The sequence below is a fragment of the Pipra filicauda genome, unplaced genomic scaffold, assembly GCF_003945595.2.
Source record: "Pipra filicauda isolate LSUMZ 115617 unplaced genomic scaffold, ASM394559v2 scaffold101_size5749837_pilon, whole genome shotgun sequence".
Classification (NCBI taxonomy): Eukaryota; Metazoa; Chordata; class Aves; order Passeriformes; family Pipridae; genus Pipra; species Pipra filicauda.
In genome coordinates, this window is record NW_024103452.1 from 4,440,191 (window position 1) to 4,465,559 (window position 25,369).

A 25,369-nucleotide genomic window follows, 5' to 3' on the forward strand; every position below is an offset into this window, starting at 1 on the left:
TACTTTTCTCAAAAGGAGATAATTAAATATGATGTTAAACTGCTACATGTTTAGCCAAAAATTAGAATTATATACCTATATATAGAATTACATATAATAACAACAAAAAAACTACTTTATTTCAACAGTTAAAAATGTTGCCTAAAAACCACCTGTTCTCCTCAATGACAAGTGTATTTCAAAGGGCTACATTATATTATTTGAGAGGTAGATGAGTAGTTTCAGAAATAACTCATTAGAAGAATTCAATAGCTAATAATAGGATTTTCAAAGGGATTTAAGTGGATTAGATAAGGACTTGGTCACTGAAATCTCTTCATTGAAAAAGTCAGCTCACATGAAATTTCAGTAATAAAGTCACACATGAACAGTCAATGATTTATGGTTAAATTGTATTTGGTTATAATGTACTTGAGCCAAGCAAGAATCAGAGCATTTGAACAGTCAGCAACAGGAGGTGCAAGATAGTGTTTAACTCAAACTAAAATGGCTGAGTTACAGAAAAGTTTATTTTGTTTTCAGGTTGCATTTGCCTGAAAAGAAACATGTTGCTTTAGTTCTTTGTGAAAAATATATTTATTATTTCTCATGATCTAAAAAATTTATGTGAAGAATTACACTTCTTAGGTACTTACAACAAAAAATCCTTTCCACCAATACTTACAAAATCAATTCACATTAGTATTTACTTTTTATGAAGCATTAACTCAGTAGGGATGACCCTGCAAACAGAGAGTTTTCAGTAATTCAAGTGGATTGAGTGGAATCACTAGTTAAAATTCTTTATTCCAGACATGGCATCTTAGGCACTGCATTTGCAATGATGAGACTGTATATGTAAGATTTTAATTCAGAACATAATTGGGAATGGTGCTAAAAATGTTAAAGTATAGTGGGATGGATCCCACAGAGTTCTTCCATAGTTATATCAAATATCCAGTCATAGTGATGCTTTATGAAAATTGAATGCCTGCAGAGTCCTAAGATATACACAAACTATTGAAGTGACAGCTGCTTCTCTCAGTTTAAAACTAATTGCTCATTATTAAATATCTCTGAGTATGTTAATTAAGCATACTTACATATGCTTCTAAAGAAAAATATATCCTGGAAATCTCTTTCTTTCAGGGAAAGGAATACTGTTGAATCTATGCTTCTCTCTGCTCTTTTTTCTAAGGTTTTTTTGCTTTTAATAAAAGCAATGTGATGTGATTTTAATTGTTAATGTGGATTTTTTCCATTTCCAATGCTTTCTAAAACAGTGAAATCCATTAAGTCAGAGAAAACATTATGCTATACATAACAAAATATCCTTTTCAACTAGAATTACTTTTCTTTCCCTGAGGATGGAAAAAATATGCTGTGGTTACACAGGATAAAACTTCCTCCATTTCTTTTTCTTTTTGAATTCAGGCATGCAGTAGCAGCTAAAATGATATATTTCATATGTTTGCTTAAAATCCAATGAAAAAAAAAGTGCACCAGCTGAAAACTGAACATTAATGATGAAATAGTATCAGAACTGCCTTTATAAATTAAGAGTCTATTGACAGTGAAATTGTATTAAGCCTATACATGCCTTTAAATTCAAGAGAGCTGGACTGAATTATGCCAAATCAGAAACATCCCAGAAATTTGAAGGATATAAGATAACATTATAACACTCTATCCTGACCCTGTGTGCACAGTACAGTCTGTACTATTCAACAGTGAGACATATGAAAGGAGACTTTCTTGCACTAGAGATATTATCATAAAAAATGAATGCCATATTATAGGTGTTGTTAGAAGAATATTTGTATTTATACATATATGTTTATTGAAAAAACTTTACCTTTATTTAACACATATATATAGTAGTAGGTATATAATATTATTTAACCAATATATATAATGAGAACCCACAGACAAAATGATGTCCTCATATCAGCTAACAGAAACTGTCATCTCCTTATGCTCTTTAGGTGAAGAGTGACTGGAATTTATTGAGAGCTTATAGGTAAGAATTAAGGGCCAGGCTAACATGAGTGACAGTGTTGTGGGTGTTTACTAAAGGCCACCTGATCCGACCACCTTGATATCTGCTGAAAAAAAAACACAGCTAGGTATGCATAACCCAGGAAGCTCAATGCAGAACACCGATTTTTAGTAAATTTAGTGAATTAATCACAGCCTGTTGGATTTGTGAGAATTGTTCCCTGTAGGATTCATGAGAGATGCCAAAGATTGAGTGGAAATGACAAACGCAACACGGTACTAGGTAGTCAGGTGTGCTGATTGATTTGGTACAAGAGAGTTTGAATATGTCAAGCAGCTCCCAGCCTTTAGGAGAGGTTGTTACTGGTGATGCACCCCATTCCAGAGAGAGCAAAGGCCTTCACTGGCTCCTACAAAACCTTGTTTCAGCCTGTTTAGCTAATCCAGAGCAACAATACTGTATGTCTACCACTTCCACTTAATTCTCATCCATCACTACACGTGGGCTCACCCTACACATCTCTGCAAGCCTAAGAAAGCAACAGATATACTGAACTGCACCGATGTAAAGCAGTGAAATCTTGTAGATCCACTCAAGTTGTGGATGATATACCAGTTTACACTGAGTTGCAATGTAAACTGCAATGAATTTGGAATTTGAATGCAATTTGATTTGTACTGAGTGGAAAAGACAGTGAGTCTTAGTATACTAAAATTGAGTACTGGGAAACACAAGTACCTGACAGAACCGGAGAAAGTGTAAGTAAAAACTTATGCACGTGTAGCATAGCAAAGAAAATTTTAACTCATGGATTATTCAGTATCTCAAAATGATACTACTCTTTCAGAGAGAGGAAAATTTTGCTGCTGTTGAAATATTTGTTTCATGAATAAGAGTGTAGTCACTGTGGAAAAAAAAGGTGTTTGAAGTATGATGATTGAAATGCCAGGTGTAGACTGGACTCATTTCACATAATTGTATTTATTAAGGAATAAAATGATCATCATTGTCACCATCAGCCCTAACTCCTACTCTGCTATTATGAACTTTACATTGATTTATCACACAGAATTGTGAAACTGTTTGTACAAATACTTAAATAGTTAAACCAGATCACACAATTTGTCTTAGAATCTTCAGATTTCTCTTCTGTAGTAACATTATAGAAATGGCCAGGTGCGGACAAAATTTGCTCAGGGGTTATTATTGTGCACTTGCCCAAACATCTTTTTGTAATCTATCACTTCAAGGTGTATAGGTTGAGGCAAGACATACTCTTATTGAAACAATTGCTGCTGCAAACCAAGTTTTGCAATCATCAAAGCAAACTCTTCCAGTATTGATGCTTTCTGCTCTGATGATCCCACTTTTGGATGGCTGTGTTGGAGGTTGCAGTCATCACGATACCTATTGTAGGAATTCAGCTAGTTAACTGAATAGGTTGAGTAGGAGAAAAGCAAACTGAATAGCTGTTTTTAACTGTGAATATCACGTTCTCTCTCTGAATATATTCAGCTACTTATCACTGAAGGTGAATAACAGGACTTCCTGCTGGTGAAAGACATAAGTTATTGCAATATATAGGATTAAAAAAATATTGCTCCACAAGATGTAAAGAAATGTGGGTTTTTGGATCTGTAAGAAGGATAAACTGTCTAACTGATCCATAATGAAGTAGAAAACTCTATCCTTGACTCAGTTAATAGTCCAGGAAACTGGTTATACTCCATGGATCTATTCTCTAGCAAGCTGAAACACCAGGGATCTCTACTTCTCAATTACACGTAGTGAACAGCAATTGTTACGCTCTGTGCAAGATTTTAGTGTCCCACAGACTACTCAAAACTGAGATCTTGAAGAGAAAATTGAAAACATGAGATTTGTTGCTTAAGCCTCAGTGTTCTGCAGCATCCTTTGAAAGTCTGGATTTACTGATGGGAGAAGGAGAAAGTAGTTGATGGCTTTTCCTGCCAGGGGGAACTACAAAAGTTACTCATCTAAGAAAAGTTAACCCTCAAATTGTAACAGTTTATCTATTTTCCATACAGTCCCATAGGATAAGGGAATCTGGCTTTGGAACTTCACATGGTATTAAAATGACAAGGAAGCCATTTTTGAACACTGAAGTATGGTATTGAAATACTGTGTATAAATGTATAAGTATTACATATAACAGAGTCTTAAATCTCTTAATATATTCCCCAAATCAATAAGCAATTTATGGAGCCAGAAGAAAACAGCTATTGGGCTTCATAAATAGCAAAATAACAATTTTCAAAATACACTATTTATTAAAGACATAAACAAATATATTTAATTAATTATTAAATCCAGAACACTACAAGAACCAAATAGTAAACAACAAGGTATTCAAGTCAGGACCTGCACAGTATATAGACTTATCTCTAAAGATCATTCACATAATGTGAAAAGTGACAATGGTTTCTATGAGATTATTTTATATCTTTATTTATTATTGTTACTTCTTTCAAAAAGAAGCAGTATCAACTTATAACAAAATTTATACTCTTATTTGAGCAGGGGTATATCTTTTTCAAGACTGTATGTAAAAAATTATGCAATCCACCTTGTTGTTTTTCACTGTTATTTTCCATAGGCCAAGCTGTGTATTCACAAAGAGAAAAAATAGCCAGACACATAAACGTACACACAACCTGTTTCGCCCATGTCCCGTCTACCTGGGATCAGAGTGACGATTTTCTACAGCTATTATTGTTGTTTGAAATAATAATACTAAGTAGAACACAGCGAGCTGAATATGAGTCAGCAGTGCCCTGGCAGCCAGGAGGGCCAACCGTGTTCTGGGGGCATCAGGCGAAGCATCGCCAGCCGGTGAAGGCAAGGGATTGTCCCGCTCTGCTCTGCACTGGGGTGGCCTTACTTCGAGTACTGTGGGCAGTTTTGGGTACCACAATAGAAGGATATAAAGCTATTAGAGAGTGTCCAAAGGAGGGCTACAAAGATGGTGAAGGGTCTAGAGCCTGGATAAGAGGAGACTGAGGGGAGTCCTCACAAGGGACAGTGGAGGGGTAGGTACCGATCTCTTCTCTCTGGTGACCGGTCATAGGACTCTAGGGAACAGCAGGAAGCTGTGGCAGGGGAGGATTAAGTTGGATATTAGGAAAAGGTTTTTCACGCAGAGGGTGGTTGGGCTGAAATAGGCTTCCCAAGGAAGTTGTCACAGCATCAAGACTGCCAGAGTTCAAAACATGTTTGGACACGTTTACTCTCAGGCACGTGCTGTGATTCTTGGGGTTGTCCTGTGCACCACCAGGAACTGGACTCAATGATCTTTATTGGTGCCTTCCAACTCAAGATATTCTTTGAGCAACATATGACAATATTTCAAGTAAAGAGAAATCCACATCTACTTTTCAAATGTTAGGCAGTTTAAAAAAAAAAAAAAAAAAGGAAAAAAGAGGCCATTTTGAAAAATTACATTTATCATACCAAGTGAAAACTTGGCATTTAAGGTTGTGTCAAATTCTATCAAACCATATTTCAGAATAATGCAACATAGTTCTTCAGTTTAAATCTGTTTTCAATGTGCTTATGCAAGGCACCTTGAGATGACCAACTGTAAATGTAGAAAGGCAGCATTGGTTTCCATTCCAGCAGTTCCAAATAGCCAATTTGTTCTCAAATTGCTTACCTCAAACTATATTCCCAAGTGCAGAACTTACAATGTAAGAAATTCAGAGTTATTTGCCTTATTTAAGATGGGATGAATATAGAAAGAAAATAATATCTGAGGGATTTTTCTGTAATTCTATATCTTCCTTTCTGATTCTTCTGATTCTAGTTCTGATCCTAGTTATAACTACAAGGGTAAAAACAAGGCACAAGGGAAATAGCAGAGATATTTAGATAAATTATCTAAATATTTAATATCCCACAATATTGTTGTTCTTTGTTTTGGTTTTCATCTCAACAAATTATTTTGGAGGGTGTCATTATATGAATCTTTGCTAGCAACTACTTTTAAAATAAGTCAGTCACTTCCTATGTTTTATTTGTGGAGTCTGTTTATGATTTTCCTAGAATGTAGGTAAGGAAAACAAAGAGGTTACAACTTCTAATGACAAAAGAGTTGGAAAAAGCAACAAGCTTTCAGACACAAGATCTTTTCTGCAGTTCTCTCAGATGTTATGTTTCCACATCAAATGTAGTATTGTAATCTCACAGCATGACAATTAGCATTTTAGTTAGATTAAAAGAGTCCTACTGAGGAAGATAACCCAGCTGTTCTACTGATTGCAGATCTGAAAGAGTAGGAAGACCACCCATTTGTTCAGTGGATATGTGTCCCTAACTCTGCAACATGGGGCAGCATTTAAAAATACAGTAAACACAGGTCAAGATTATGCAGATATTGATATATCGATTTAGAGGACGCTTTTAGTTTCTCCTCCCTGACTCTACTGTGTTGACCCAGATTCTCACCATGGATTCTCACAACAAGATGTGAATAATATACCCATCATGATTTCTGATTGAAGCATGTGGGTGATGAGAGTATGCACAGGCACAAAGCCTGGTGAGGTAATTTTATAAAATCACACCAGAGGAAATGTGGCACAGCCTTACCTATTTTCAACACATTAGTCTGTACCATCCTGAAGCCAACTCTGGTGTTTTTTTAGAGGTGTTGCTTTGGAGGCTTTTTGTTTGCTTTTTTTCTAATTTTTGGGAGATGAAATGAGAAAAGGCACCAAGGAATAACTTTCTCCTTTTCCTTTCCACCTATCGCCTTGAAATGTTCCAGAGGTTGTTCACAGAATATTTCTTCTCTCTTATAGGTCCAGCCATAGAGCACATAATCACAGGAATCACTCAAAAGGACTGTAGAAATATAAACAACCAGAAACTAGGTGTAGATTCATAACAATCCAGAAAAAATATTTAATCATGCTATTTTATGAATCAAAGAGAAATACTCTCCCTGAATATGATTAGTAATCACCAGAGCCTTATCTCAGCTTTATTTCCCAGACAGTAAAAACATGAACATGCTTCCAATACCTTGAGGATAATTAGTTAGCTATGAACAGAAAGAAAGAACTAACATTTGAAAAGATCACTCATCTTCACTCTTCTTCACTACACTGTTAACCTAGATTTTTACAAGGTTTTCATTCACAAAAGAAACCTTAGTTTAAGTTTAGAAGTGCTGCAAACAAAGTGAAAAGCCCAGTTTGGGCTGTGGTATGTGAACTGGTTCTGTCCTAATTTTGCGGTGAGGATGCAGTGAAAACAAAACTAATTGAGCTTCCAAAAACACAAGTTTGGAAATCTTGAAACACAGTCTTAAAAAGATCACAAGAGACTCAGCCAACTGAAGCACTCAAACATCAGAGGATATGTTCACAGAAGTCCCAAACACATGTTCAGAGGATATGCCGAACTTGAGCTTCCTCATGTGATATATAGCTCAAATCTTGTCCAGTTGATCTTAATGCGCACAAGAATTAATACAAATGTGATGTATATTTAAGTAGGGAGGTCTTGTCCTTTCTCTTCCCCTTTTCCTGTAGAATACTTTTCTATAACTATTTGGTCAACATCTGAAAGACAAGTTAATCTTAAAATTACATAGAATACAATGTATTATTCATCAGATATTTCTGCATTCATAATGCACTGATTTTTACAACTCAGAAAAAATCCCTCATATTCTTATATCATCAGTCATCATTATAAAATCCTTATCCAAAGGAATCATGCTTTTAGCATAGAAACCAGACACAAAAGAGTATTCAATTTAGAGATGCTCAGCTTGGGAAAACAAAAACATGCCACTTATTCAGTAGTCATGAATGATCTATTGTGCTGTTCAATTATGTCACCCTCTTTCCAGATTACCCAAGGAAAGAAAAAAAGTTTCATCTATTATTAAACTCTGGATAGCTTGAACAGTACATCAGAAACACAGTCTATCAACTTTGCCAAATAAATTTGACCCAAGAATTTATTGCATATTGAGAGCTTTTGTCTTAGATCAAAAGTTGAATCATTTTAACTACAATTCAGTTGGTGCTTGCCCATGTCTCAGAGTTAACACACAACTTGCTACTGGAATTCTTTAGACTTTTTTCCATGTTCCAGTGGAAGTTTAAAGGAGTAGATTAAAAAAGTAAAGTTCATCTCTGAAAAAAATTGACCACTTCGGAAGCCAAAAGTAAACCTGTTCCTCATCCAGACATTAAATAAAAATTACCCTAAACAAAAAACTGATAGTTTCTTGAAGTTTTAAGCATGTTCAACTAAAATGTAATAACTTATTGAAATTAACTAAATTCCCCTCAATTAGTTTGGTAAGTCAAAGTAAATCCTGTACCTTGAGCTGAAAAGCTGCTTTCTGTATTTTCAAATTTGTATTCAACTTTAAAAGCAGACATGACAGCAACTCCTCTGTTCTAAGCTCTAAGCTTTTCTTTATTCAGATTCCCCAAAACTGAGGAAGAGGCATATGCCACAAAAGAATGTGTAGAAACACTTCTATATTATACAAGCAAGAAGCTATACATAATACAACTGTTGAAACAAAGTGTGTATATTGTGTATATTCTAAAATATAAGAAGTGCATTTATTTCTTGAACTGATATCTGTAGAGAACATGGAGAGAACCATAAGGACATGGTACTAATTCTACTGGAGAGAATGTTAATAACACGGTCTTGGCTGACATCAGTGAGGCTACAGAAAAGAATAATATTATATTAAAAATATATATTGAATATCTCTTTTGTGAACTGATTATCTGGCATAATAAAGAAAACATTTAAAGAAATTCTATTTTGCATGTGAAATGATTCCTTCTTGGAATGGCTTGTTCTGGAACATGTCTGATGAAATGTTAGTCAAAAACTGAAAAAATAGTTATACTTGAGACATTAAGTAATAGTGACCACAACAGAATTTAATTTAGTTCTCTTAGAGGAGGAATAATATCTAAAAAGTAAAAAAAAAAAGAAAAAAGTTAACCTTATGATCTGATTTTTCAAAAGACATTAAAAACCAAAAGCGAAACTTCTACAAAAAATACAATAAAAGGACTGACATAACTTAATTTAAATCCTTCTATTACTAGCTGGAAGCTACTTAAACACATGATACCAATCATATGTATTTCTGGACCTTAAAGATCAGGAAAATGAATTTTAAAAACTCCACTAGCAAAACAATGACTCTTCAACTTTTCTTTTGTGGTTTTTTTTTTTTTTTTTTTCAAGCAGAAACATTTTCAAAAGAAAGAAACAGCAAATGTTTTCAAAAGAAAGAAACAGCCTACTGAAGGCAACACTGATGGGGATTTGATGCATGACCAAGCTACGATGAGATGACAATTTAACATACATCAGCTGACTTGTGATAAATGGATGCGTCCAAATCAAGTAATTTTGGCCTCAAATTAACAATTATGCTGTGAAGTTTCTTTAATTTATATTCACAGCACTCTGTAAATGTGCACCCGGATGACACGTGGCTTGTTAAACCATTGCAAAGTCTGTTCCTGAGTCCTGCATTTATGATTTGCAAATCTACAGTAAAATTTGAACAACGTGTAGCCAAATTCAAAACCAGGTAAGTTGTCTGCAGGATGTGTGTCACTCACACTACCTTGGAGGAAACGAGCAACTGAACATTTGCTTGCAGTTGTTCTTCACCACAATAATTCAAGGAAATACTTGTTCAGGACATAGCTGTTTCAAATAATAAGGATAAGCCTCTGTCCTAGAGAAAAAACATCACTTAAACTCATTGATAATACATTTTTAGTACTTATTAACATTCATCAAAAAATGGAATTTTGCCAAGCTTGGGAACTCTTCTAATGGTGGATCAGAGTTTCCAAAACAGCATGTAATATTTCCAGAAATAGATGCAAAGCTCTTTCAATTTACTATCCATTATTGTTTCTAAGAATTCTTTGTAATGCTGAAGACTATAATTTTTAAATTCTTTAAAAACTAATACTTATTCTTAAACTTCAAAAACTAGGACTTCAAAGAAAAATGCTGTATCTCAATTTATTAATATGGCAGTCATTGCTAAGATAGTTCACATGAAATTTTTGAATTAAATACTTAACTGTGAGCAAAACAAAGCATTCTTGTGGAAACTAGAACTGAGGGACAACACCCATCATTTACCCTTCCAAACTGTTGTTACTTTTTCTGACAACGGAGAGACAACAAGCCTTGTTTTAACATTCCTAAACTATCTGCAAAATTGAAGTTAATTAACAGTATCTAGATAAACATTACAAAAGAATGGCAGCAGTTTAAGGAGAAATTTGGTTTCATCAGCACAGTAGAATTTTTGGAATGCATTTCCAGCACAATCAATGAAAGGAAAAAGGTTAGTTTATCTAACTTTGTATCTCAAAACACTTTAAATAAAATGTTGTATTTAAGTACTTTGGAGGTTACTGATAAATAAAATTGCTTGTTAGCACAGCACATAACAATTTATTACTAGTTTATCACTCAGAGCTGTGAATGACACCATCTAAGATAATACAAAATAAATAGAGAATGGTTTTTTGTTATTACTTCTAAATTAGAATGTGCTCGGATACTCATAGATTTTATTTTTTATCTTGGTTGTCTACACACTTGTCAGCTGCTAGCCTGAGCAGCTTGGTTTTTTAACTGTTCATGTTAACAAGTCTTTTGGTAAAAACTTACTGATACTGATATAGTGGGTTTGATTTAGGGTAGATGAAGCCTTGTCTCACTAGCCCAGCTATCCAGCCTTCTCTGAAAGTTCCAGCCCATACTTTATCTAGTGGGGACTCTTTCATCTTCCACAGTCATGCAGATCTTACATGGTCTTTTTTCCCCAGATGTTGTTTTCCTTTAACACTATGTTGATCTGGGCAGCCTTCTTCATTCTTTGGCTTCTTGCTTTAATATTCTGTCTGCAGAAAGCTCCAGATGTATGTACATCTCCAAGACTCCTCTGGGAATAAGATCATGCCAAAATCCTGCTGGGGAGGGCTAGGACAGTGATCCTAACCTGTCTGAAAGCAAGGAGTAGCACAAGGAGTAGCACAAAATGTCTTCCAAATACTCACTTATGGCACTATTCCCAATTATCGTTAAAGGACAAACTTCAGAACCAAACCCCATGTTTCTATTAATATTAATTCTTTTAACCCTTAAGAACACAGATTTGGTGCCTTTAGCTCATGAAATAAGAAAATACCTTCAGTCTAAATCATGCTTGGATATCACCTGGATTTCCTAGGAACCTACATAAGAGCTACTTACAACACAGGAGACTGAAATTCCCATAGAAACTATTGGAAAAGATAATTTCATCATCACTAAAATGGCAGTAGTTATCTGACTTTGCTACAGAATTACCAGTTTGGAACCACCAAAAGATATAAATGATCTATCATAGTAAAGATTATTTGATTCTCTTGTGATGAAAACAAGTCTAATTTCCTAAGAAAATGAGGTGTTCTGGAACACTCTACCAATTGGTGACACAATCCGTGTTCCCTATGACACATGAGATCCCACTGATCAATTTCAAATTTTATGGGAAAAGGTTGAGGAGTAAGGTCAGTCAGTTTTTCCAAGTTTCATGAAAATCACCAGTTAAGAAATAGAAATACTCCATTAGTCCCTTAACCGAAAAGGAGAACAAACTCATAATCCAGTTAATAAAATTAGCAGACAACTGTTCAATTAGCACACGCAAACTGACCGATCAACAAGCACATGCAGAAACAATTATACCTCTGCTACTTTGGGCCCACCTATGGAACCAAAAAAGTGGTTAATAAGTAAAAAGTGTTGAAGAAATAATGTTGAAGGTTACCTGAGAGGGAGATGCTAAAAGGGAGACTTCAGTGCCCGGGATAAAATTATGTGTGCTGCAGTAGGAAAATATTAGGGATAAGGAAAGGTGAGTATGACTTTGGTCATACTACTCAAACTACTTCAGTAGAGGAAAGAAAAGGAGAAGCCCAAGGAACATGTGATATAAGGATATAGGAGGCTGGAATATATTTCTTTCACTTTTCAAGTTTATCTTCTGCTTTAATTTTTGCCTGCTATTGAGACATGTCCTAGTTCATATTTCTTATTGTTGATGTCAAGCTACTCAAAGGCATTTCAGTCTCACTAGGAAAAACAATAGGTAGATGGAAGGAAGTTTTATTCTCACATATAGGTTGTATAATTCTACTGGGAAAAAAAATTATGAGATTTAGCAAGACAAATACTAGAGGATCCCAGGAGCTTGTTGAAATTTCATCATAAAATTTCAAAATGCATCCAGGTTTGTCAAATCTAATAGATTATTAACACATTATTGGTGATCCAATCAACCCAACAGAAAAATGCTCAGTGAAAGACAGGTTTTCATCTTTCCCAAAAGAAATAATTTAATTATAAAAGGATTTGGTTTGAAGACATATTTTATGGGTACCCTAACTTTGACAAACATCATATCAGATCTTTGGAGTTCACCATCCAAGCTAGCTACCAGCAGCTGTAAGGTCTTTATAAGAGTTAAAAATCAGTAAATGCTTAGGGTTAGGAACTGATTGGTTAATCTTGTCCAATCAACAGAATTAAGGTCAGCCTGAGGGCTTTCTAATCCAATTATGCAACCTGCTCTTGGGGTCTACCTTCACCCTTTAGTGGTCTCAGATGCATTTTTAAAAGTCTGTAAACAATCCTGTAGTGAATAAGTAGTACCAGCATTATTACAATCCCTGCGAAAGCAACTGCAGAACTCCAAGATGCCAACAGAAACACATTATTACCCTGTGCTACTGTAATGCACTTGCAAGCATAATTATGGGGCTCAGGTGGATGCTGTAATGCCTAACCTCTGCCATCAAAATTACAATGCCTGCAAAAGCAGACCTTACAGACTGAAGGACCAAACACTTATAAAGCAAAATCACTGCAGCAAAATTTGCACAGAAATCAACATCTGTAGAAACTTCCCATCATGTTGTGAACAGTTAAACACAGAGGCAACAATGTTGAAGCAGGGCTACAGTCACTCATATAACGTATGACTAATTCAGAAAGGCTCTGAAGAACCTTTTCATCATAGACTAGAAATATACTTTCTGTGCGTTAATTTATAGTTTACACCATTTAAAATATAAAACATGCTAGGACATGACAAGTTTAACTTTCAGATATTCCCCATGGGTTCCTGCAACACTCCCAGGCAAGAGTATCAGATGTCAGTACATGTCAGTATGTCTGTTACCTTTCAACAATCCCAAGGTAAAGCATTTCTATGCTGCTATCAACTTCACAGCACAATTCGGGAGTTGTTTCACAAGAATGTATAAACATTAGTTACTATTATTTTCAAATCTCCATGCTGTAAGCTTTTTGTTTTGTTTTACTTTTAAATTAAGAGTACAAGGAGTTTTCAACAGCCCAGAGATCTAATTTTACAGCTCAAGGGTTTTAGTGCTATGACACATTAAAGCAGTAAATGTGAAACCACGAAAAAAATTCCAATCCATTAACCTGATATTATGAAGTAATTTGTTACATTTTCTAAGAAAGCAAGGGGTTGTTTTGTGTCAAGAAAATTACAGAGACCACATATAGCACTTCTAATATCTATTTCACAATCCTAAATGACATGTACCCACACATATTAAAATATCTATAAAATCATCAAAGAAGCATCTTCTAAAAATACCATCTTCTTGATAACAAAAGAGCATGATAAGTTGTATCAAGTTTTTCATAAGTGTTTAACCATAGAATAAAATGGAAAGTGAAATTATACACATTAATGAAAATTATCAGTGTTTCATGTTGCTTGGTAATGCTTGGGCTATGGGCAAAGTAGAACAACTTTTGTCATGATTGACTTTAATCAATCACACTACAGGAATTGCCTCAAAGAATCTGTGCCTTAGACTTTGGTCTTGCAAAAAACCCCAACTTTTAATCAATGGACTAATTTGTCTAATTAAAGGTACACACACATGACCAAAGATTTATAGAATCAAAGATTTAGGATATAGTCTATAAGGCCACTTTGTGTGCGGTGGAAATAACTTAAACAGCTTATATATAACCTGTTTTTTTACTGCTTCTTGGCCAAAGAGTAGCTGAGCTCTGTGACAGGAAGCTGTGAGTGGCTCACCTATTTCAACATGATAGGCCATCAATTTAGTGTAAACTAAAGATGCTTAACTTAAACTTATCAAGCTTAATCTAAATCAGCATACTGTGCACAAAAGCAGATGCAGAGCACACCAGAGTCATTACTGTGGTCCAGAGATAGTTGTGTCCAGCAGCCCTGGGAGCCACTTAGGTCAGGTCACTAAAGTGACTACACCTCCATCCTCATCTTCCAGACCATTATTAGATCAAAGAAATACTACTTAGTAATAATATCTTCACTTATATTTTGTCAGGGCAATAGTGCTGTTGCTTGGAAACTCTGCAGTAAGTCATTCCCAGCCAAAGGGTTTTACTCTTGAATGTGCAACATGCCAAACTTATCATCAGACATTCATCTCAAATCCATCTTACCTACTTTTATCAGACTGTAAGCAAGGCCTCTGCTTTAAGCTGGTCATTATCTTCCTAAACTCAGGAGAGACAGAAACACGCTTTTAGATGTAGTGCAGCAAACAAATGGATCGCCTCTTTCAGAAAGTAAACTCAGGAACAAGGAATATCTTGTCAACTTGTTCATCACAAAAGTTTGTAGGAGGTTTGTTATTGTCCTTAGCAACAGTGAAATCAGGCTTCTCTCCTACTTTTGTATTAAAGGGTTCATATATTTAGCAGTAAACTTTCAGGACAATGTGCTACATTCAGAGCTATAGTTGGAGAACCACTCTTTACTGTAACTTTCTCTTCTAAACTTGAAGTGTTTATTTACAAAAATTCAAGTATTTTAGAAATTAAATAGCTCAGTGCTTGAGTGTTAACTCACAAAAGCTACAGTCACTCAACAAGGAATACTATGGAATCAGTAAAGAGCTTGGGACTGTTTACAGGCTTTTTCTGAGCTATAATAAATGCTCAACCTGCTGAATACTTTAACACCATCTCAATAGTATGTTTAGAAATGACTATTATACCAGATGCTTGTGTAATCTGAAAATATGCAGGAGGACATGGCCATGCCTCAGATAAGCAGAGAAGAGAAAATAATGACTTAGTGCATGTAAACACAGGCATGTAAAGACAAGACATTTTTTGAGCAAGAACATTAATAAGAAAAAGATCTCTTAGAGAGCTTACGTCTTTCTGGGCTCCCAGACAACACATATTTTCAAGCTTTGCATCATACTATTCTCAATCAACTGAGATGACATATTTAATATATAAAGGAATGGGTTTATTTTCCTTTACTCTTGGCTTTTACCATATATCCACAGGAAAGCACTTGGCTTAATCATAACTAAAGAGTTGCAGGAGCTCATGGAATTGAGCAATGCTTGCTAACCTTTAGCTTTCTGGATGAAAAATTACCTTCAGTGATGACCCCAGTGAATAGTGCTATCTGGAATAATTCCCTCACATCAAGTAACCTATTATTTTACTATTATTAAGTTTTAGTAACACTGCTGGGAGAAACCATCTGTTAAAAGAGAAACAAGGTACTAACCCCTAGGTATGTGGGGACTGTTGTTTTCTGCAATCAGTTTAAGGCACTTTTCATTCATTTTGTACAATTTCCTTTCATCAGTGTCAGAAAGATCAGAATAAGAAAAGGCCAACATCCCTGTGATGTTTATTGCACATCAACAAATAAAAGATATATTTACAGCTGCATTCAACGTTTTACTAGGCCTATTAAACAAATGTGTTGTAAGAAAAAGCCTATAAAACTAACTTAGCAACAGTAAAAAGCCCATTGTTTGACTCCCCACAGAAGCTTCAATTGCTTCACAGTATGAAGTCAGGAATCCTTTAGATAAAAATAAACACAGAAGAAGTAGAGAATAGATACATTAAGGATGTTAAGAAGAGTGAAATGTTTCACTGAATGCCTATCTTCGAAGCACTGGTTCCTTGGTTTACAGAGTCACTTTGTAAACAGTTTGAAAAAAAAAAATCCCAAAAAACATCATCATACTGGAAGGATTTGGTTGAGAACCTTTTATATTTGTATGTAAATATAGTTTGGGGGATTTAGAAAAAAATAGAAAGAGAAGGTAAGCTGCAAATGCTGAACTGAACAAGTGAATTTCCCAAAACCCGAAATTCTTCATTACTGATGAAGTAAAAATATTATCAACATGATTTCACAAGGATCATTAACAACTTTTTTTCTTAGCTGTTCCTGCCAAATCACAGTATGAAGAGTACTATATATTGCTTGTCATCAAGTTCTTATAAATAATGGGCACCTTCTGCTCAGGCCAAAGAGATAAAAGAAGTCATCAGTGACATTTTTTAGTTTCTCCCAGTTTTGGCTAACAGGCTTTGTTTGGCTGAGTTTGGTTTCTTTTTTTGATTTTTCATAAATGAAACTTTTGACCTTTAATTTATTTCTGTATTTTGACATTAGGTATTCATAGGGATCCTTTGAACTATACTGTAATAGATTGCACAAAGCAGACAAGTCTCATATTTGTCATATAATCTTCCTTGACTAGAAATGTGTCCTTCACAACTAGGTTTCTGAAATAAAAACTTGTGTCAAGCAAATTCAACTAAGAATGTTAACATAATTTTTGAATGTTACATGTCTATGGCAAACTAGTCTTTGCCATTAGACCATTACAGGGTTTCCTTGGCGTTGACTTCTTAACCCGCAGAAGCATTCAAAACGTCGGTTTTTAATCTATTCCTTGACACTGGAGATATAAGTACCAGGAGTCAATCAGTAACAGGTAGATGAGTTACAGGAAGTGCTACTGTACCATGTTTCTCCATGGAAGGCAAAGAGGCAACATGACAGACTATTTCTGCTTCCTGGTAAACATAGTTGATTTTGGATTGTGGATTTTACGAGGTAAAAGGATGGCACTTCCATGGAGCAAGTAAAGTTTCAGACTGAAACACAGAACTGCATTCAGGAACAAATCATAGATCACTACATGTAATTGGATGACTCTTGTTGACTTTTAATAAGAACTGAGCAGATTCTGATTGACAGAAGAGGTAATAAAACATGCCAAGTACTCTACTGAGACAAGGTAGGAAGAGATGACAGAAACAACAGCCAATTATGTGCTTTCACCTGAGACTAGTAAAAAGTAATTTAAAGATGAGATCCAACTTTTATTCCACCAAAAATTATTTTTCAGCTACACGAGCAATCCAAGTTTTGCAGCTATTGGCTACACACACAGACTGGGTGTCATGCCAGGGCCAAGATGTTTGGCAGGCATCCCTTCGTTGACAACTTTGTGGTTGCAGACCTCCTGTACATTCTTGCACAGAAATTGTAAAAGAAATCTTTGACATGCCATTGCACTCGAGGTCCTGTAATTTGCAGGTGAAATAAGAATGAATAGACTAGAAGAGGAACAAAGATTTGTCACTAAGATTATATATTCACCAAAAGCAGTGCAGCTAAGCAGTGTATTCGATGCTCGATTGTAATGTGCTGCAATTTACAAATTCTTTGAAAGGGACATCAAAATGTCACCAAGAAACCCTGAGAAAAAAACCAGAGAAACCATTCCCTGTGTTTGCAATGTTGTTTCTTCAAAAGAAAAACCCAAAAATCTATCTCAAAATACTTTTGCTTGGGTGATTTTTATAGGCATGAAAAAATCATCACAGAGTAAGAAAAAACCCTGAATACATAATGATACATTCCTGCTTTACATTGTTTCGAAAGGAAAAAAAAATAGTCTTTTGACTGCTATAAAACAGTTTGCCAAAAGGATGCAGCATGAGGGAAAGCATATCAATTTATAGCTGAAACTAACAGAAGATGCTTAGAGGAGAAGCACATTGAAGTCAGCCTTCAACTGAATTCTTTAACAGGGAGAAATCTCTCTTCCAAAATAAGAATTTGTAGCCTTGAAGATGATCAGAAGAATTGAGATCAAGGGAAATAGGAATTTTTCAATGTGAGATGATAAAAGTGGGGAAACAATAAGTTGGTAATATTTGTTTTTGAAGCTGTGCTCTGAGAGAATCCTGATTGTTTCATTTGTTTTAATGTATGCAGCAACCTCAGTAGATTCAGTTCCTCAAACTGAATCTTGGTGATGGCAATTTAAATTTTTCACCAATTTAAAGATGGAGTTTATTTTTAAAACTTCTCAAATATTGCTTCTTCAAAGTTAATTATGTCCTTTCTTTACAGAGTTTGAAATTACAGCTGAAGTGCACTACAGACTTTTATAATGCAACATTTTCATTCTTTTTCTCTTTTAACATGTTCTTTCATGTTTAATCCTGAATCCTTAACTGATTTAAACAAATGCCAAACATTAACTAACCAATACAAAACATTTAAAATAGTATACTCAAGAGGGCTTTTTTTTTCCCTGTAAAATGAAGATCATCATCTTTATCCCTTCCAGCTATGAATTTTTTAAAGAAATTATAATTTTTCTAATTAATGCTGTCTGCATGCTATAACTGCCTCATATTTGCCTGGCTACATGAAGAAAACCAAGACAGTAGTTTTAATAATATGCAATATTTCCATTGCACGCTTTTAGAATATTTATTGACCAAAAGTTTCTCAAAAGGCCTGACACAGATGCTCACCCTTGCACATCATCCCGTAAATCATGTAAACAGCATTAATCTTGTTTTCATTTCAGTAAAATATAACACTTTTTTTCAGCGAAATTATGATGAGTACGATATCTGATGAAGAGTTTAAAATAGCAGATGGTGTTATCACTTTGAAAGCAGGGAGTTAGCTGCAGAGAAGCAGCAGCATGCAGGATATTCTGGTCTTGCACCTTCAGATGGTACTTAGTTCTTTAAAGCAAAAACAGGCAAGTGATTGATGTTAGGCAGCAAACCGTCTGCTTCTTGCATCCCCGGCGGCGGTGCTTATCGCTTCAGAGTTCTGCTGCAGCAATACTTACAGAAGCCTTTGTCAACAAAATGCAGTTATGAGAGGAACTAGCATGAATTCTCTGCCAAAAATATTCCTGTCTCAGTAAGCAAGTCACTCCAGGATTACTTGTAAGCACTCCTGAACTTGCTAGCAGTCACCTCTTGTGATATGGATGAATAATAAACCTAAATCTTGTCCTAAGTGTTGTCGAACAATCAGTTGCCTATCAGGTGGGCGATGGGATGTAAAAGCTCTTCTCTCTGCCCCAGAAGTGGCCTAGAGTGCATATTTCTCTAGGACATTTCCAAACTGAGGTTGAGTTCTATGTGACCTCGAGCATTTGGGTAAAAAGACATTACTTGTCGTTTGGTTCTTCCAAACACTCATAATTCTGGCTATTAGCCCTTATAGCCAGACACATTTAGATGTGGAGCCATAATACAGCTCTTTACTTCTTACACCCTTGGAATGAGACTGCTCTTTAATTCACTGTAAGAAATATAAAAACTTCAATCTGTTATGTATATACGCACACACGTTTTAAAGATACATACACAATATCATATATCTTTTTTACTTCTCTGAACTATATGTAAGCCAAGACCAGAAGTCAAATCCTTATTCTGGTGCAAATTCAAAGTGATTTACATCTAGCATGAATTAACAACTTTCTTGAACTTGAATTTGCTTTGGTAGGAAAACTAATTCTTCCGAGTCATTCAAAACAAAATTCTATTAGAGGGAAAGCTGTTAAAAATAGAAAACATTTTCATGCATGAAATTGAATCAGTCATGATTCAGTTATAGGTTATGTGGCTAGACATTAATTAGCCGTGATTTGTGTAGCCAGTTGATTACTAATTGAAAATACTATACTTGTATTAAATATATTTGCTACTTCAGAATTCAGAAATGCCTGTCTAAAAAAACCCTACATTTTTTGTTACTGAATTTAGTTGTTAGCCTCTTAGTAAATTTTACTGCCACCTAGCTAAAGAACAGAGAGAGTAAGATACCATGGATAAGCATAGTGAAACTCTTAGTGTTAGTTAAAATAAAATCTAAATTGCAAATATCAAGAAAGCTAAAGTAGGTGTGCTGAAACTCTGGTCCCTGCAAATGGCAATGAAATATTTTTTCTGCTGTTACAGACCTCAGCAGCCCTCAAAGATTATTACTCAGCCCTAAGAAACCTAAATTCTTCTACATTAAATATTTTATATTATACATTTTACGTACTAAAATCTGAATACATGGGAAGTATCACTTTTTGTCTGCAAAATTTCAGCTCTCCCTTCCTTAGCTATCTGCTGCTTTTGTTTGAAGTACTTATGCTTGGAGAATAAATTTTTTAACCCAGACGAATTCCTTTTAAGTTCAGTCCTCTCCTTCTGCCTGCTGCAGCTTGACTCGAAAGTTGCAAGCAAGTAAAAGAGAGATACTGGGGTGGGTGAGACAGGCACAACTGCTTCTTAATCATACCTTTTCCAGCCAAGACCATTGTCCAGTGCATAGCTACACCACCTGAGGTCAGGTAATTCCAAAATTTGTCAAGTCACTCAAGAGTAATGTACTGGGTAAAACAAGATCTGCAAATCGCTGTACGTAACTGGCTGCACCAGATCCCATTGCGGCAATAAAATTGTAGAGACCACTCATCTCATTTTCATACTATATTACCTTTGTTCCTTACCATATTCATGAACTAGAGAAAACAAAATAATCCAAAACCAGTTAGAAATACACAGCACACCATGCATAATACCTGAATTATACAATTACATCTTTCATGAGCCTTTTAGGTCCTCATGCTTCCAGTGCAGCTCTATGAGGCTTATATAAATATATCCCTCCTGTCCTCTGGAAACCCAATCCATTTCAATCTGTAATGTAAATACTTTCTTTTTAACACGCAGTGTGTGCTGATTTCACCTTAATTGTATATTTCCTATTGCGAGAACTCAAACTGTGGGATACTGGGAAAGAATTTAACCAGCAGCCTATAAAGAATTGGGGCTGAAGCTTGGCTTCCATTAACACCTAATTAGCCAGGGTCTGTACTGTATGTAAAATGAGCTAATTATTTTTAAAGGTAGTCATCAACCTATAACTTAATAATGTAGAAATTTATTTCTCTGTAATATTTTTATCTCTACAAATCAACATGAAGCTAGTGGAGCACACAGATCTTAGTTGGTCATCATCAAACACTGACCTTTAGTACAATCATACCACTAATACCACAAATGCTACTAATTGCAGTGTAAAATTTCTAATAGACACAAGCTGACTGTTTGAAGAAAACATCTTCAAGTCCTGGGTATAAACATAGTTCAACTTACTAAAAATGAAGTTAAAACTGTAAAATGACTGCAAGGTGATTATAGGATTAAGTTCTAATCTCATATAAAGGAATAGCAAAATCCATGTTTGAGTTTACTGTGAATAAAGACCATCTTCTACTTTACCTAAAATCACCATTACCGTTTTGCATTGACTTGACAGGTTTAACAGTAGTTCAAGAATGCAAGACTTTCATTAACTCCCACTGAAGCAGAGTAAATGGCCACAGAGTCAAACAGGGGTTGCACAATAATTGTCAAGGGGATTGTGGTATTCCTATCCATCAGGTGACCCCTCTGCACCAGGGTTAGGACCTGATCTTGTTGCTGTGGGTTTGGAGACACGTGTGCGCTGCAGGTGAAGGTCTGGTTTGCAGCGAGAGCAAAAGGTTCTCATTCACTGTCAGATCACTACCTCACTTTCACTGAGCATCACTTTTAAAGAAGAAAAAAAAGAGAAATTTGTGAATTTATAAAAACCAAATGAGTCTCTAATTTGTGGAAGCCTTATTCTGGCTCCTTAAAGAAACAAGACTTTAAAATAGATTAATTAAGTACTCTTTCACAAGAAAAAAATCTCATGTCCATATGTCATACTCATCACAGAGCCTTTAACTTTCCAGTCAGCACTAGCAGATCTTGCAATGGCCTGAATCCCAATTAGCCATGAGCACCTGCAGTTCCAAGGAGAGGCAGTGAACAGATCTGCTCACTTTCAGGTTTCAAGGTTTTTGCAGCAAAATTTTTAACTGAGTTTACAGCTATTGAAAATGTATGCAAGTCGGCTTCATCCTCTGTACCACAGCAGCAACTCACAGGACAGGCTGAAACAACTCTGTGCACAGAGGTTGCATGACCACTTCTTTGTAACTACCCTGCACCTCACTGGTACCCACAGCAGCCTTTTGATGGAGTAAAAGCAATTAAGATGAGGGACCCTCCTGCTGTTCCTCTTTGATTAGTGAATACAGCAGCCACATTTGCTCATTGTCTTCATGCTTGGTCGCTACATTCTTTTGGCTGGGAGGATTGCAGGAGCTGTTCCCAGGGTGGCAGGCAGGTATGCCATTTCCAGCTTTTGGCTGGGGATAGGTGGTCAGGCACTCACTGACTGCAACACAACTTGTAAAATCAGTCACATTTCATAAGTGTGAAAAATGAGATGGGGTATTGTACAAGGTGAAATGTGTTTTCATGGGAGGGAATTTATGAGGACAAATCTTCCTGTGTCATTGGATCTGAGTGAGCTGCCATCAGGCAGGGCCCTCATTTGGCCCTCTGTGAGAAATGCATGTTTTAAGATCGCTTTGAAAATGTTAGACTTATGATGTCAGAGTTATGATGTGTTATGGCCAAATTACTGGCTCACTGCTGAAAAGAGAAGTAGTATGTACAGTGTGTACACTGATTCCAACCATCAGAAAAGCAATTAGTACTACAAGTGAGCAGAGAAGCAGTTAATCGTTGCAGCACCATAGTGGGGAGCTTGCCAAAACTGGCAGTTAAGCCAAAGTCCTGAACCAACATAACATTAGGTCTATTTGTCTCATCTCTCTCCCTCATCACAAGCAAACAAATATCAATAATAATTATAGCCCTTGTAATTACATCTAGAAGTAAATCAGTGTTCAAATGCACATTTTCAACAACAAAAGATGTGAAAGAATCATATAATCAGCATTCCTACTGTACTCTGAAATCATAGGTTAAAGCATGAGTGGTTTATATATTGAGAGGTCATATTATTTATTTCATTTAGAGCAGTTAATTGTTTACTTACAAGAAAGCTTTTCATGACAAATATTTATTTTTTTTAAATGTGTTTCACTGCCCTATAAAAGCAAACCCCATTTCTTATAGCTTCCTAGCAAGACATTCAGACCAATTATCCTATTCAGTTTCTCCCTTCCTTATAACTGGTAATTTAGCTTGCTATATAAAACACAATTAAACCTTGTTTAGAGTAAACCTGTCAACACATGGAGCTCTGGCTAATGTTAAGTCTGAAATTTTATCCATACTTAAAATAGGTGTTCTAATGTACTTCACACTGATGCAGCTTAGTTATCAATTGCATAACCACTGAAATGTTCTTGAGTAAATTAGAATTTGCTCATTCCCAAGAATGTCAGCAGAAAAGCATTTTCTTTTCATCTATGCATAAGAGGTAATATCAAAACATTATTAATTGGCCAATCATCAGTTTATCTTGTACACACATTTTTTGCTCCTACTGCAATTGTTGTCTGTCATACATATCTAAATATATAATCTACAAATGTATGTACTGATGCAGAGAACTGAAATGCCATGGTTGTGCACAGGTATTTATATATATATAGAGGATTAAACCTAAACCATAGTGAAGAGTTTAAATCACATGCAATCCAGAACTGAATAAGGACACTCTGAATGGGCTAAGGAAGAATGGTTCAGGCTTCAGGTAACTGAAACTTAAATAATTTAAAACAAACAAACAAAAAAGTTGTAAGTATTCTACATACATATGTCAGAAAAAATAACACTTTTTTCTTTGGGTAACTCAGTTAAACTGCTAACAGACTTACATTGGCAGTTAGTCATTTTAATTATAGTGTGATGACACTTGCTAGTTTAGAAAATGAATCATATGGTTCACAGGAATTCAGTCTTTTTGCCTTAGCTATATTTGTAGACAGATAGAATTCTAAAAGTGAAACAGACATTTAATTGTTTAAGGGTTACATGATGCACAAGAGTGCATTTATTCAGCAATAATTTCAGGTTATCTTCTCCATTTCTTTCCCTCCTATTAAGAGACCTGGCAGCCTCCTTACAGCATGGAGAATAAGTGAGAATGACATGCAAATCTAACACACTTTTTGTTAGAGTATTTCAGTAGGATAAAATCATCACTTGTAAGTATCTTAAGTCTTCCAGAATTCAGTAAACTTGCTCAAGGATGCAGTTCAGTACAAGGAAATAATTCACAAGATTCCTTAACAGGAACATTTTACTCTGTCAGAGGACCATAATTTAACCCCTATGCAGTACGTTCGGTGAAGTCAATGAACCTGCATTAGCATAAAGTGTTTAAAAAGCTGACACACTGACCTACCTTTATGTGACAGACGTAACCTTGGCTGCCTCGTATCCGCTGCGTGACATCCAGCCGGTAACTCTAGTAACAAGCCATATAGTGCCAAGATTAAAAGCTCCTGGGCAGATGCCATCCTGCCCAAGATAAATTTCTTGCTCTCTTCACTTAAATGCTGCTGCTGTTTGTTAGTTGTTTTGGTGGGGTGTTTTTAAGGCTCCAACTTCCACTTCTACTTTCCCAGTGCAGTTAGATCGCTCTCTTTGGTCAGTTTGTGGGGTATCTCTGTATGATATTCAATGTTCATCAGAGCAGCACACAGCCTCAGCTAGCCATTTGTCAAGCTGTGCAAATGTCACGTAAAAATATTCCCTCCCTAGGACAATTGTTTATAAAGTGCGAGGACATTCCAAGGCGTTACTCTGCAGTGTTGTGTCTTGAGCTGTCTCTAGTAACTCTGCCACTGGATTCAGGAAGAAGCTGTATTTTCAGTCCCTCCTGCAAGGCAATTCATTCAGAGAAGGAGGGAGGGAAAAAAAAAAAAAAAAAAGGAAAAAAGGAGAAAGCACCCTCCTCCTTGGTGCTCTTCAGAATTCAGCCCCTTGCTCTGACTTGCCAAACAGCTAGTTTTAATTCACCTTTCACCTTTGCTAATTAAAAACAAGAAGTGCCATTCCCTCCTGGAGTTGTAGGATCCACCCAGCGGGAAGCCAGGCTGTCAGGCTGCTGTATTCACTGAGAAAGTTCAGGGAGGGTTGAGGCAGTGTACAGTACTAGCTGCTTCTAGGAAGCGTTTTAATCCACATGCCGTGAGTTGATTCCTCAATTGCTTTGTGGTTTCACGTTGTAAAGCGCCGGGGAGAAGGGTCAGAATTCCTCCCGTCCCTCCCTTTCCAAAAGTCATTTCAGCTTTTGTTCCCAGCTCAGTTTTAGAGGAGGATCAACCCTTGCAT

At 35.8% G+C, this 25,369-nt stretch overlaps 1 protein-coding gene across 1 annotated transcript in view; it reads right to left on the minus strand.

Moving 5' to 3' along the window:
• The window catches only part of SEMA3E (semaphorin 3E), a 133,931-nt gene extending 109,018 nt beyond the window's left edge, over positions 1 to 24,913 (minus strand). Inside the window, exon 1 of the mRNA XM_027711478.2 lies at positions 24,438 to 24,913. Coding sequence (XP_027567279.1) covers positions 24,438 to 24,552 — 115 coding nt within the window. The 5' untranslated portion in view covers positions 24,553 to 24,913. The remainder of the gene's footprint in view (positions 1 to 24,437) is intronic.
• Positions 24,914 to 25,369: the final 456 nt, after the last annotated feature.